Source organism: Pipistrellus hanaki, assembly GCF_964339955.1.
Source record: "Pipistrellus hanaki genome assembly, chromosome: 13".
NCBI classification, from domain to species: Eukaryota; Metazoa; Chordata; class Mammalia; order Chiroptera; family Vespertilionidae; genus Pipistrellus; species Pipistrellus hanaki.
Window position 1 is genome coordinate 60116283 of NC_140515.1, and position 14787 is coordinate 60131069.

At 58.0% G+C, this 14787-nt stretch overlaps 1 protein-coding gene and 1 long non-coding RNA gene across 2 annotated transcripts; one reads left to right on the top strand and one right to left on the bottom strand.

Moving 5' to 3' along the window:
* Nucleotides 1–3998: 3998 nt before the first annotated feature.
* FAM240A (family with sequence similarity 240 member A) lies at nucleotides 3999–8195 on the bottom strand (the record flags this gene model as incomplete). Its single annotated transcript, XM_084901696.1, has 2 exons — nucleotides 3999–6853; nucleotides 8053–8195. 2 exons carry the CDS (start codon nucleotides 8193–8195, stop codon nucleotides 6721–6723), a joined length of 276 nt encoding a protein of 91 aa, XP_084757822.1. The 3' UTR covers nucleotides 3999–6720.
* Nucleotides 6825–8529, top strand: LOC311631520. The gene is made up of 3 exons (XR_014796602.1): nucleotides 6825–6910; nucleotides 8076–8209; nucleotides 8397–8529. It is a non-coding gene; the product is annotated as an uncharacterized lncRNA (long non-coding RNA).
* Nucleotides 8530–14787: the final 6258 nt, after the last annotated feature.

Below are 14787 nucleotides of genomic sequence, written 5' to 3' on the forward strand. Positions count from 1 at the left end.
AGGGGGAGCTCAGGGGGGAGCTCAGGGAGGAGCTGGGGGAGGAGCTCAGGGAGGAGCTGGGGGAGGAGTTCAGGGAGGAGCTGGGGGAGGAGCTCAGGGAGGAGCTGGGGGAGGAGCTCAGGGGGGAGCTGGGGGAGGAGTTGGGGGAGGAGCTCAGGGGGGAGCTGGGGGAGGAGCTGGGGGAGGAGCTCAGGGGGGAGCTGGGGGATGGGGCCCTGGAAGAGCTGAGGGTTGGGGCCCTGGAGGACCTCAGGGAGGGGGCCCTGGAGGAGCTCGGGGAGGAGCTGGGGGAGGAGCTCAGGGGGGAGCTCAGGGGGGAGCTGGGGGAGGAGCTCAGGGAGGAGCTGGGGGAGGAGCTCAGGGGGGAGCTGGGGGAGGAGCTCAGGGAGGAGCTGGGGGAGGAGCTCAGGGGGGAGCTGGGGGAGGAGCTCAGGGAGGAGTTGGGGGAGGAGTTCAGGGAGGAGCTCAGGGAGGAGCTGGGGGAGGAGCTGGGGGAGGAGCTCAGGGAGGAGCTGGGGGAGGAGCTCAGGGAGGAGCTGGGGGAGGAGCTCAGGGGGGAGCTCAGGGAGGAGCTCAGGGGGGAGCTCAGGGAGGAGCTGGGGGAGGAGCTCAGGGAGGAGCTGGGGGAGGAGCTCAGGGAGGAGCTGGGGGAGGAGCTCAGGGGGGAGCTGGGGGAGGAGCTCAGGGGGGAGCTCAGGGAGGAGCTGGGGGAGGAGCTCAGGGAGGAGCTGGGGGAGGAGCTCAGGGAGGAGCTGGGGGAGGAGCTCAGGGGGGAGCTCAGGGAGGAGCTGGGGGAGGAGCTCAGGGAGGAGTTGGGGGAGGAGCTCAGGGAGGAGTTGGGGGAGGAGCTCAGGGAGGAGCTCAGGGAGGAGCTGGGGGAGGAGCTGGGGGAGGAGCTCAGGGAGGAGCTGGGGGAGGAGCTCAGGGGGGAGCTCAGGGAGGAGCTCAGGGGGGAGCTCAGGGAGGAGCTCAGGGAGGAGCTGGGGGAGGAGCTCAGGGAGGAGCTGGGGGAGGAGCTCAGGGGGGAGCTCAGGGAGGAGCTCAGGGGGGAGCTGGGGGAGGAGCTCAGGGAGGAGTTGGGGGAGGAGCTCAGGGAGGAGTTGGGGGAGGAGCTGGGGGAGGAGTTGGGGGAGGAGCTGGGGGAGGAGCTCAGGGAGGAGCTGGGGGAGGAGCTCAGGGAGGAGCTGGGGGAGGAGCTCAGGGAGGAGCTCAGGGAGGAGCTGGGGGAGGAGCTCAGGGGGGAGCTGGGGGAGGAGCTCAGGGAGGAGCTGGGGGAGGAGCTCAGGGAGGAGTTGGGGGAGGAGCTCAGGGAGGAGTTGGGGGAGGAGCTGGGGGAGGAGCTCAGGGAGGAGCTGGGGGAGGAGCTCAGGGAGGAGCTGGGGGAGGAGCTCAGGGAGGAGCTCAGGGAGGAGCTGGGGGAGGAGCTCAGGGAGGAGCTGGGGGAGGAGTTCAGGGAGGAGCTGGGGGAGGAGCTCAGGGAGGAGCTGGGGGAGGAGCTGGGGGAGGAGCTCAGGGAGGAGCTCAGGGAGGAGCTGGGGGAGGAGCTCAGGGAGGAGTTCAGGGAGGAGCTGGGGGAGGAGTTCAGGGAGGAGCTGGGGGAGGAGCTCAGGGAGGAGCTGGGGGAGGAGCTCAGGGGGGAGCTGGGGGAGGAGCTGGGGGAGGAGCTCAGGGGGGAGCTGGGGGATGGGGCCCTGGAAGAGCTGAGGGTTGGGGCCCTGGAGGACCTCAGGGAGGGGGCCCTGGAGGAGCTCGGGGAGGAGCTGGGGGATGGGGCCCTGGAGGAGCTCGGATTCTCTGGGACCAGGAGGACTTTGCCCAGCACCCACTGAACTGACCTCTCAGGGTCTCAGGAGAGTGGGGGCAGCCAGGGCGGTATCAGACCTTCACAGAAGGCAGGCGGGCGGGCCGGCCCTTTGCGGGAGATGGAAATGGAGGTCATCGCCCATTCACTGAGGGCTGCCTGGAGCCAGGCCGCTGCCTGCTGCGTGGGCGCTGCCAGGGTGCCCGGAGGCTGGTGCAGTGGTGGCTCAGCAGCCGGGGGTGGCCTCACTCCGGAGTCAGCACCTGGTGTGGTTGGCTCCCAGGGAGCCGGTGTCTCAGGGTTGGGCCCTGGGCCCTCCATCTTCTGGTCCCGCCGGCCTCCAGGCTGGGGATCTGGGCGGGGACCATGGGGACGAGGTGAACGGATCCCAAACGGGACTCCTGTCCCAAGGAGGGGAGGGGAGGGGAGGGGAGGGCCGGGAGAGCTGCTCTGATGTCCACGGGCCGCTTTCTGACCACAGAGCTGCCCTCCCGCGAGGGCCTGGGTTTGGGCTGAGACAGACCCGGGACCCAGAAGGGAGGAGGGATGGGACCCTGGGACCCGGGACCCGGGAGGGATGAGGGACGCCCTCCCATTGCCGCCAGCGCCGGGTTACAAACCAGTCAGGGTTGCCCGGGGGTGCGCTGCGCGTGTTTGGCCGCCAGGGGTCGCCGTTGCAGCGGGTCCGCGCCCCGCAGACCGGGTCTGTGTCCGTCCCCACGGGTTGCACAGGCTGTGCTCCTGCCCGGGCTCAGGGCGCTGCGCACGCTGCGGGGGCCCCCTGTGCCCTGGGGGTGCGCGGTGGTCTCCCCACCCAGCCTCTGCGGCTGGGCTCCCCGGCCCGTCCGCCACTGTCGACCGGGACCCCCGGAGCCGCCTCGTGACCTCCACCTGCCACCCCACGTCCACGGCGCAGTCACGGCCGGCCCGGCGCCCAGCGGGGACCCAGAGTCCTCTCAGGACCCAGCAGCCCCTTTGTAACGGAAAAAGGCTTTAAGAGTCTTAATCCTACCTCCCCAGGAGGCATCTTTGTTTGTTCAAAGGACAAGAGGTTCCTTAGACCAGCGGTTCCCAGTGGGGCACACGCCCCCGCTTTTTAAGGCGTGCAATTCGAGAAGAGTTACTCACAGTGAACTTTTTGCATTTCTTATGCTTCTAGGGGCCTCGTGTACAGCATCTAAATAATTATTGTGACATATCCCTTTCAGGCCTCATATTTTGGAACTATTTGCTATTTTTTCATATCACTTCATATTACTTTTTAAACAAATTCTTAGTGACTTCTTCCTCAGTACTTCAACTGTCCTTTCGTTCTTTTATTTTCGTTTCATGGATGCCATGTTCTTTGGAAGCGTGTGTAGACCAAGTTCATGCCTTTTAGCCTTCCTCCACGTGAGCAGTTCACTTTTTGAGTAATAAGAATTTTATGTCACGGGGCAAGGCGGGGGCATCAGGATGATAGAGATGCTGAGGCGGGGCGTGGCCAGAACAAGGTTGGGAACCACTGCCCTAGACCACGTGACTGTGCCTTAGGGTGTTGTCATAGAAACCGGGGTGCTGGGGCCCCCAGAGAGCTGTGCAGACCTCACAACAGGCCTTCATTTGCTCAGACTCCGCGTGTCACCTGGGCCTCTTCTCTGCACCTGGTCACGTGGGTGAGATGTGCCCTGGTTGGAGCTGAGTGACCAGTCACACCACCTGGGCCTGGGCCCGGCCAACACCGGGCAGCTCAGCTCTCGGCCAGGGCTGCTGAGGATAAATGTCCCCAGGCTGCCTCCTCCTGGCCAAGCTGGGATCTGCAGCTGCTGGCACACCTGCCCCGCCTGGTTAATCCTGCCTGCGAGGGAGAGCCTGGCTTTCTGAGGCAGAGACCGCTGGTGGCGATGGGATCTGTTCAGCTGCTGCCTCGGGCCTCACTGCGATGGGCCTCCCCTGTGGCTGCAGGTCCTGGCTGACTGGCTGCCTTAACCGCGTGGGAGGCAGCGGGATGACCTCGGTGAATCAAAGGAGTGAATCCCACTTCCTGTGCGAGTCTTTGCAGAGAACAACTCTCTTCTCCGTGGGCTTCCCTCAGTTCTGCATCCTTCCCTCTTTTTTGTTTTAAATATTATATATATATATATATATATATATATATATATATATATATATATATATATATAATTTATTTTTTTAGAGAGAGAAAGGCAGGGGGAGAGAGAGAGAAGCATCCATGATGAGAATCATGATCAACTGCCTCCTGCATGCCCCCAATTGGGGATCGAGCCTGCCACCCGGGCATGTGCCCTGACCAGGAATACAACTGTGACCTCCTGTTTACAGGTCGACGCTCAAACACTGAGCCATGGGGGCTGGGCTGTGCAATTCTGTTCATTCAGGAAACACTCCAAGCAGAGAAGCTGCAGAGCACACCCGGAGGTGGGCTCAGGCTGGGCACAGGGGGAAGGTTCCGGAAGCTCCACACCCCTGTTGCACCCTTCATTTTAGAGGCTGTGTGTGTGTGTGCATGTGCCATGATCTAGGTGTCGCTCCTTTGCCCAGCCCTGCAGTGCTGTGTGGCCTGCCCTGTGGGCTCCCAGAGGCCAAGGTCACCCTGGGCCTCTCCATCGTCGTGTGTGCTGAGCTGATCTGGGTCAGTTTTATACGTGGGTGTGTCAGGAACAGGGGGCACAGATTGAAGAACCCCCCTTCTGCTACGGACCGAATTGTGTGCTCCCTCCTCCCACCCAAACCCACGTGATGAAGCCCTAACCCCCCCTCTGAGGACTGGGGGCTGCAGCCGTTGGGAGGGGTTGGGTTTAGCTGAGGTCCTGAGGGGGGCCCTCGTGCTGGGATTCAGGCCTTGGTAAGAAGAGTCAGACAGCACCCCCACCCCGCCCCCGCCCCCACCCTGTGAGGACCCCTGAGCAGCCCGCCTGCAAGACAGACAGCACCTGGCATTTGGCCCCGGACTCCTGGCCTCCAGGACAGAAAGCTGCACTCTCACTCCTCTCCCCTCCGGCCCCTGCGGACCCTCGTGCCTGAGGGAAGCCTCTCGCGCTCCGGAGGCCTCTGGGGGAGTCACGTTTTGGGGGGACAACCCTCCGGAGCCACGGCCATTGCTCGTGCCCCTGGCCCACACCCTCCGTGTCCCTGTGACCTTGGGCAGAGCCGTGCAGGCTGATTCTGCAGCTTCAGCTCCTGCTTCCCCCTCACTGTGCTTTGCCCAGTGTCTTCCCGCCCAGGCCCAGGAACCTGACTCTCACCTCCCCTGGCCCCGGGCTTACCCAGCCTGTTCTTAAGACGCCCCCTCCCCCCAGCCAGGGCCCCATACCTGCTGGCTGCAGCCCCTCACAGGGGCCTCGGCTTTTCTGCCTGAGCATCTGTGTCCTGGTCGCATGGCCCAGGGCCTGGCTTCCAGGAACCAGCAAACGCACGCAGAATCTCCCCTGCGCTTCCTGCCTCACCGGGACCCACCCCGGCTCCCAGAGGCAGCGCCTTGCAGTTGGCCTGGCTGCCTTTGCCTTGGCTGCTGGGCCTCCAGCCTGAGCCCTTCCATCTCCTCCCTCTCCTCTCTCTCTTCCCTCTCCTCCCTCTGTGAAGTCCTCCTGGCCTCCCCACCACCACCACCAATTCCTCTTCCATCCAATGGCCTCCCACAAACCAGCTGGAGCTCAGAGCTCGTTCGCTGAATTGAATCCCAGGTTGTGTGAGAGCATAGCAGTGGGAGAGCTCCGAGCCCTGTGCCCTGCTCTGAGACGTGTGGGACCTGGGCAAGTGCTCCCCCAAGGCTTCTGGCCTCGGGCGGTGCCCAGTGCCCCGTAGAGGCTTCCTGGCTCCCGGGATGTGGGTGGAAGCACTTCATGGCCCGTCAGGGCATTTAGAGGGCTGGAACGCCACACTGTGCTGTCAGAAGCGCCCTTGCCTGTGTCTCCTGGGCCCGTGGGCCCGTGTCTCCCGGGCGTGTGGCCCTGTGTCTCCCAGGCCCATGGCCCCGTGTCTCCCAGGTGCGCGGCCAGGTGTATGGAAGGTGTGACCTCCGACTGTTCTGCACTTTGCCACACTCGCTTTCTGCTCCCTTGCTTCGTTTGGAAACTGTTGCCCAGGCTCAGTGCCAGTTTGTACTTTAAGAATCCGTAACCCTGCCCAGCTGGCATGGCTCTGTGGCTGAGCATCAACCTATGAACTAGGAGATCACAGTTCGATTCCCAATCAGAGCACATGCCAGGGTTGTGGGCTCAATTCCCCGTGTGGAGGGTGCAGGAGGCAGAAGATCAATGACTCTCATCATGATGCTTTTATCGCTCCCTCTCCCTCTCCCTGCCTCTCTGAATTCAATAAAATATATTTAAAAAAGAAGCAGCAGCCCCCGTGACGGGGCTGAGGGCTGTCTGGGGAGAGGTGGTGGCATTTCAAAGCTCAGAATCCGTGTGGCAGACACTTCAGTGGAGCCGACGGGGAGAACCTGTGCGGGCATGGGAGCTTTTAAGTCAGATTAACAATAACCCAAATAGCATTCGGTAATTTTATTTGCAAACCTTATTTTCACGACTATTTACAATATTTTTATTCCGGCAGATGCATTTTTCTTACAAGAAGAAAACAAGAGAAAGGACTACATGAACCCACTTCCTAAGAGGAAAATGGGGAGCAAAACTGTGGGCGTTTCCGGTATGGCCATGACAATCATCCCCCTGACGTGCTTAGAACTGAAAATACGTGCATTTCAAAGCCAGACGATAGTCGCATGGAGGTGAAGATGCCACATGAGCTTTCGTATCTAATAATCTCATCTGCGGAGACCGGCAGAGAGCCCGGAGTAGCTGCTGACTCCATGGAGCGCTGGGAAGCGTTGGCAGTAAACCCCGAACCTGTGAGGTGAGAGCTGGTTGGCACAGTGAAGGGACTCCGCCACGGCCACGCCTGTCCACAGAGCGACCTCAGTGCTCCGTATCCTCTTGAGTCAAGGAAGCCAGAAGCTCTTGGCCAACGTTTGCCTGCTTTTCAGTCTCATCTGGATTGTTCCTCAGCCTCAACTTGGTTTCCACTCTCTGCTTCCATTCTTCCCTGAGCCTGCGCATAGAAACAGAACACACAGAGGGACACGCACCTCCTGGGCTGTGAGTTCAGGTAAAGCTTCCTTTTTCCCTGACTGTGTGTGCGTGTGCGTGTGTGTGTGTGTGTGTGTGTGTGTGTTTCAGGTTGCAAAAGGCATGCAGAGGACTTGCAAATTTAAATATGTACGTGTTTTAACTCTTCTGTTCAACGTAGCCTATTCTCCATCCTCTAACTTTTCCTTGAAAGTGCAATATCTTTAAAGTGTGTGTGTTGGGGGAGGACCATGTCAAGCTAGAATTGTTTACCCAGCAAGGCTAGCGTTCACACGCAGAGGCTTTAAGATGTGCAAACCCTGAGAGCGCTCCTTCCTGGCTGGCTGCCACTGCCCATGTGTGAGGCTTCCTCACCCAGCAGGAAATAACAGCCCGGGAAAGGCAGCTGTGTGGATGCACGTTGACAGCTTCTCTCACTGTTTGAACCTCATTAAAAGGTCGTCAGTGGTTGAAAGCAACACTGCTCCCTGTGTGACGTGGGGTGTATAGCACATGGAGATGACATGTACTGTGTCCAGGGGCACGGTCTCCCTGTGAGGCTGCGCACCCTGAAGGAAAGGTGTGTGACAAGCTCAGGGTGCGTGTGTAAGTCCTAAAGCAGCTACTGAAATAACACACAGAGAGTTAAAGGTCAAGAGGAGATGGTGTGGATCATAAAAAGTAATCCAAAGAAAGGCAGAGAAAGAATAAATAACAAAAGAGGGAAATAGAAATAACTAGCTTGATGGTAGATTTAAACCCGGTCAAGCCAATTGATGTTCATGATGTAAACAATCCAGTTACAGTGCCGATATCATCAGCTGGGATAAAAAAGCAGTATCCGAGCATCTGCTCCCAACTGTGTGTAGCCCTCCTGCACTGGGACCAGTGACAGAGGAGAGATAACACTTAGCGTTAATGATGAGAATTTTAAAACTCTGGGTGGTGGCAGCAACGTACACATGGGAAATTAAGATAAGTTCATCCTCTGAGATGCCCATCTGGCATTCTCCTGGGAAAGTCAATTTTGCGTAAAGAAACAGACACAGGGGTGCTGATGCGTGTCAATGTGGGGGTTGGACAGTGGGGAGGTTGTGCCTGGGGGAGGGGTACGTGGGAACTCTGCTCTCTGCTCATTTTGCTGTGAACTTGCTCTGAAAAACGGCCCATTGAAACACATACTTCCTCAGCGCACTCCGCCCCAGGCGCCGCTCCTCCGACTCCCGGTAGAAGGTCTGCTTGCCGATCTCCCGCTCCCAGAAGTGTTTGAGCTCGTGGCAGCTGTTCCGGCAGAAGACCTCCCGGCGGACGTACTGGTTGTTCATCCCCTGGAAGAGAGGTCAGTGAGCCCTCGCAGCAACACCCCCCAGGCTCAGGGGGTGCGTGTCTTTACCCGAGGGGGACCTGGCCGGGCTGGCCGGGCACTGACCTCAGCGCCGGGACCAGCAGCCACCGGAGTGAGAGCAGAGGCTCCTGTGGGCCCGACAACTTCCCAATCTCCCTCTGTCCTTCCTCCCTCCTCACAGAAGCGTGGCTTCCCAGCTTTTCATGGACAGCCGTGTGCAGCCGTTCCACCCTTCGGTGTGTGGCCTAGAGAAATGCAAACACCTCTACACCTGTGCACAGTTCTGTTTGTGTTCGCCAACTAGTAGAAACAACCTAGGTCCTTCAGGGAGGGAGACAGTGGACACCTGTCAAACATCCATACCCTGGAATGCTGAGCAGCAATAAGAAATACTGACCCTCAATGTGGATGAACCCAGGAGCTATACCGAGGGGAAGCAGCGATCGGAGACTAAAGTAGGTTATGTGTTATCTGTGATCCCCTTTGTGTGACAGCAGTGGGAGGACCGGCCGTAATAAGGCCTGGGTGAGGAGGAGAGTTTAACTCACAGGCACGGCATGAGGGGCCTGTGGCCTTGCTCGGTGCTGATTGGTGGTGGCTCCATGGAGCTGAGGGAGTGATAAATTCATGGACCTGAGCACACCAGCCTCCCGTTCAGCACACGTCCCACTTGGTCGCCTTCTTCGGCCTCCGTCTGCGTGAAGCCCACTGTGGGTGAGCTGTCCTCTCGGAGGTCCCTGAGGCACTGGTTTGGGGGAGTTAGCACCTTTCTCTAAAAATGCACTCCCTGCCTGCGGTCAGTGTTAGTGAACACGGGCACTGAGGTTAGCGTGTTTCAGATGCATCATCCAAACATATAATTAGATACGAAAAGCCCCATGGGGACGTGTGAGTCATATCCAAGCAGATCGAGTGAGGCTCAGGGGAAGGTGCATTTCAGAGGCTGACAGACAGGGTTGCCAGGAGCAGATGCACTTCACTCCCAGGACACACGGGGACCGCCAGCCCCGCACTCCGGTGCGCACCTTTACCTTTGAGGCGAGTCTGCGGTCTGGAGGCGGGAAGGAGCGGGAAGCGCAGTGCGGGGCTCCTCGGCTCTGGAGGCCTCGCCTGGTCCTGGGGCGCAGGGTCCAAGCCCTTTATATGCTCGGCAGGAGGAGCTGCCCAGAGGCCTCCGTGGGAGTCGCTGAGGTCTGTTCCAGGGACACAGTGGCCTCCTACCTGGTGAAAAATAGCCCCAGGCCCGGCTCTCCTCGCCCAGGGCAGGAGGCTGCTCTGGCAGGGCCTGGGGGGCCATGACTTGGCTGCATGGTTATTGTTCAGAACCTGCTCGGGATTATCCACGAGCACGAACCTGCGCCCAGCAAAGCCGCCCACCCCCTGGGGTCAGGAGCCTCGGAGGGTGTGACAAGTCACACTTTGGAGTCACTTTACAGGGTGACTCAGAGGCCTGCTGTCCTCTGGAGCCGCTAATCCCATGGAGGGAGGTGAAGGCACTTCACAGCCTTCTCTGCCCCCTCTGCCCTCTTCTCCCCCCCAATCTGTCCATGGTGACCTGTCACCAAACCAAGGACTTCTCAGCTGAAAGCTACGGCTTCTCTGTTCTTGGGTCACATCTGGAAGGGCCCCTTGTCAGGCAGCCAGCCTGTCTCCGTGCTGGGCCAGCTCCTAAGTGGATGCTCAGACCTGCTCCCGACGCCTGGGGCGGTGAAGCAGGTGGAACGGCGGAGTTTGTGTGTGTGTGTTTGGGGGGGGGACACTTTAACAAGCCTTTCCCCCCCGAATGTGAACGGCTAATGCAGCAGCAGAGCCAGATCGTGCAGTTGAGTTTTTTTTTAAATCCTTTAAAAAATTTTATTCGTTGATTGAGAGAGAGGAAGGGATGGGGGGAGAGAGAGGGAGGGATTGATTTGTTCCAGTTATTTATTAGTTCATTGGTTTCTTTTTTATATATAAATATATTTTATTGATTTTTTCAGAGAGGGAGAGAGAGGGATAGAGAGTTAGAAACATGGATGAGAGAGAAACATTGACCAGCTGCCTCTTGCACACCCCCTACTGAGGATGTGCCCTTGACCCGAATCGAACCCGGGACCTTTCAGTCCGCAGGCTGACATTCTATCCACTGAGCCAAACCGGTTTTGGCAATTGGTTATTTCTTGTATGTGCCCTGACTGGGGATTGAACCTGCAACCTTGCATTTTGGAATGATGCTCTAATGAACTGAGCTACTCAGCCAGGGCCTGGGGGAGAAGAGGAGTAGATTTGCGGCCACTCCTGGCAGGGGAGAAACATCCATGTGAGAGCAAAACTTCAATCAGCTGCCTCACCTCCTGCACGCCTCCTAACTGGGATTGAGCCCACAACCCTGGGAATGAGCCCTAACCGGGAATCAAACCAGCAACCTTTTGGTGCTCAAGATGATGCCCAGCCAACTAAGGCACCCGGGGCAGGGCTGGGTGTGGCTTTAACTCTGGGCAAACCTGGCTCCTCCACCAGGACCCATGAGTGGTAAGTAAGGAGCAGGTGAGCCTCCTGCTTGTGCCCTGTCTTCTCCCAGGGATTCTCCTCCAGACCTGGCTCCTGATTTCCATGTGCCTCCTGACCTCATGGAGAGGCCAAGTCCTGAGTCATGGTTGCGACCCGGCAAAGCTAAAGCATTAATAGGTTTTGTTGGACACATTTTACTTTGTTTATTTACTAGAGGCCTGGTGCATGAATTCGTGCACGGGTGGGGTCCCTCTGGGGGGCTTGCAGGGATTGGGCAGAAACCCGCAGTCCAACGCTGCCTGCAGCTCCTGCCTGCCCCTCCCGCTCATCCCAGCCCCACTGTGCCTGCGGCGGGCTCATGCCCAATCAGTCCCGATCCCAAGAGGCTCACTAGCCATGACACCTGTGTCTGGTGCCCTCCCCAGGGGAGGGGCCTGCGGGATCAGGCTGAAACCGGCTCTCCGACATCCCCCAAGGAGTCCCTGATGCATAAGGCTGCTGCTGTTGAGGAGCGACCGTGAAGGTCTGTGGTCTTCAGGCCCCTGAGTGCCCGGCAGCCCGGGCAGAGGCGGGACAGGACTTGACAGACAGGCCTGGTTCCAGCAGCTCAGATCTCTGTCCACTGCTAACCTCAACTCAGAGCCGGGAGCCGGGAGCTGGGCCTTCCAGAAAAGCCGTCCTCGGCCAACGTGGCCAGAGGTCCCCCAAGGCTCTGGAGCCCTCATGGGCAGGAGCCTGGCCCCTGGAGATGCACGAATCTGTAGGGAACTAGAAGTCTGTCCCCTGGCGATTTGTCTTCCAGGCACTTGTATAAATCATGCTTGGTAACAGGTAAGATTGCGAAATTAGGCCTGGGCTTGTGTGTCCCTCCGGACCGTCTGTAAGCCATTCCTGCTTGGTGGGCCGCCCTGGATCACACCAGCGTGTGCTCGGGAGTCTGCCCTGTCATCTCAGAGAAAAATGAGGACAGGGCAGAGTCGCCGGCAGACACGGACAGGAGTGTTTTAGGCCGTCCTCTCTTGAGGTCTTTCCAGACCCGAAGATGAGCTGCTGAGTCCGGCGACGCCGGGCCAGGCACGGCCTTCCATGTCACTCTGGCCGGGCCTCACGGAGCAGGGATCAGGCCGAGTGAGAGTGTGACGGGGCTCCTCCTCCACGCTCCCCCGAACCCGTGAGTGAGAATGTGTGTACAGGTGGGGCACGTGTCCCTCATGGGACCCCCAGGTGGCCAGGAGCCAGAACAACCGCTGAAACTCACATCCACACGCCCAGCCCAGCCCACGGAGACCCGGCCGACTGCACTGGCAGATCTGAGGTGCTGGGACCATGTGCCAGACCAGTCCAGCAGGACCCTGACCCTCTCATGCCATCCTCACAAGGATCCTTCAGACATGGCGTTGATATCATCCCCCGCAGGGACAGGGACAGTGAGGTTAGAGCACCCCTGGGTTTTCTCCGCTCTGAGCCCCACAATTAACCTGGTTTGTCTTCTTAAGATTTCCAGACAGCCTGGCCAGCGTGGCTCAGTGGTTGAGTGTCAACCTATGAACCTGGAGGTCACGGTTTGCTTCTTGGTCAGGGCACTTGCCTGGGTTTTAGGCTCAATCCCCCAGAATGGGGCGTGCAGGAGGCAGCCAGTCAGTGGTTCTCCTTGATGTTTCTATCTCTTCCTTCCTCTCTGAATCAATTAAAAAAATTTTAAAGGAAGGTTTCCATACAAGGCAGTGCAGACTTGTAAGTTCTAGTCTCCACCGTCTGGCCCTGAGGACCGAATGTCCCCTCCCTACGTGCCTGGCTCTCTACTGGGGATGACACAAATGTTATTCCTGGCACTTGCCTCATAGAGACCACTGCTCTGCGCAGGGAAGCAGAGATGTGACAGGCAACTGACCCAGGATCTGCGGCAACGCTGAACTCCGCCCTCTCTCCTCCCGCAGACCCCCCCGCCCGCCCTCTCTCCTTCCGCAGACCACCCCCGCCCTCTCTCCTCCCGTAGCCCCCCCCCCCTTCCCGCAGCCCAGCCCCCGAGGGCCAGGCTCTGAGCGCCCCTGTGGGCGAAAGCAGCAGCTGGGGCACCACCCGGTCACTCTGCTCTGCTCCCCGCTCCCGGCCCAGCTCAGGGTGAGGGGGCCTTCATCAGTGGGGACAGATGTGCTGACACCAGGGGACACGGACCTGGGGAGGGGCCTGTGGACGGGGCCCACCTGGGAGGGTTAATTCGCACAGACATTCAGCGTTAGGAACAGTGTGCAGCTCAGAAGGGCTGTGTTGCTTAGGATAGTGGTGGGCAAACTCATTAGTCACCAGAGCCAAATATCAACAGGACAGCGATTGAAAATTCTTTTGAGAGCCGAAATCCGACTTCTGCGTATGGACCACGAAGTTCCAGTCGCACTGTATGTGCACGCCCGCACGTGGTATTTTGTGGAAGAGCCACACTCAAGGGGCCAAAGAGCTGCATGTGGCTCGCGAGCCGCGGTTTGCCGACCACTGGCTTAGGAGGAGAAAGCAGGAGGCCCCTTCCGCTTTCATTGCCGTGTTGTTTACATCAGCAGATGGCGCTGGCCAGGTCTGCAGGGGAGCTCTGACTCCTGGAGGCGCCAGACGCTGTGGGGCCCTTTGGTAAAGGGCAGTTCTTCCTTTCATCCTCTTCCCGGTGGGGATGTGGGCAGGGTCCCAAGTGCTAATTGTCTTGTAACACAGAGCTGCTAATGAGGACGATAAGGAACCTCCCAGCCTGCAGTCCTCCCCCACCTAGTCTCCTTTCCCCCCTCTCTCCCTCCCCCCTTCTCTCTCCCTTCCTGCATTCACACCCCCCTCCATCCCTGCACCCAGAGAGCAGCTCCAGGGTCCCCAGTGATGGGCACCGGGTGCTGAGGTCCTCACATTCCAGTGGGGGAGGCAGATGTGGAAACACAAAAGTAACGGAGTGTTACAGGATCTGAGACCGTGGGGGGTTCAGCCCTACCCCCCCATGCTGGTAGGGTGAGGGTGGGGGACAGTGGGAGGGGGAGTGCCGGTCACAAAGGACATGTGCTCTGTGACTCCACCTCCATGAGGTTCCTGGATAGTCAGGTTCATGGACACAGGACATAGAGTGTGGGTTGCTAGGGGCTGGAGGAGGGGAGAGGAGGAGAGACTGTTTATGGGTAGTTTCAGTTTGAGAGGATGAAAAAGTTCTAGAGATGGTGATGATGGTGTGGAGGGTGGGGGTGGTTACCCAGTATCGTTTCTGCCCTCTCCTGTTTGCCTCCTCTCTAACTGGTCTCCCTGGCCACATGGACCCTTCATTCCTCCAGCATCTGTCTGTCCCCTCTCATTGCTCCCCTTCCAGATGCTTCCATTTCGTTTCTAGACACTGGCTTAACCGATTGTGACCAGCTTTCTCCACTCAAAGCTTTACCTTCAGTTCCACATTAGATTGGCTTTTAATAATCTGAAGAGGAAGAAGTACTAATATTTTGAAGAAAACTGCTCATGAAAGTTATTGTATACTTCAGGAAGCTTATGGTGAACATGCTCCATCTCAAGATACTTGTGAACTATGGTTTAAATGGTTTAAAAGTGATGATTTTGCCGTGAAAGACAAAGAATGTCCAGGTCAACCCAAAAAGTTTGAAGACCAACAATTACAAGTACTATTGGATGAAGATGCGTGTCAAACTAAAAAACAATTTGCAGAAAAATTAAACCTTGCTTAGCAAACAATTTCTGATCGTTTACAAGCAATGGGAAAGATTTTAAAGGAAGGAAAATGGGTGCCTTATCAACTGAACGAAAGACAAATGGAAAACCTGAAAAGTCATCAGTAAAACGTTGCTTCAATGGCACAAAAGAAAATTCTTTTTGCATAGAGTTGTGACTGACGATGAAAAGTGGATTTATTTTGAGAATCCTAAACGCACAAAATTATGGGTTGATCCAGGTCAACCATCAACATCGGCTGCAAGGCCAAATCGCTTCAGAAAGAAGACAATGCTTTGCGTTTGGTGGGATCAGGAAGGTGTGGTATATTATGAGCTTCTAAAACCAGGTGAAACCATTACTACTGATCGCTACCGACAACAAATAATCAATTTGAA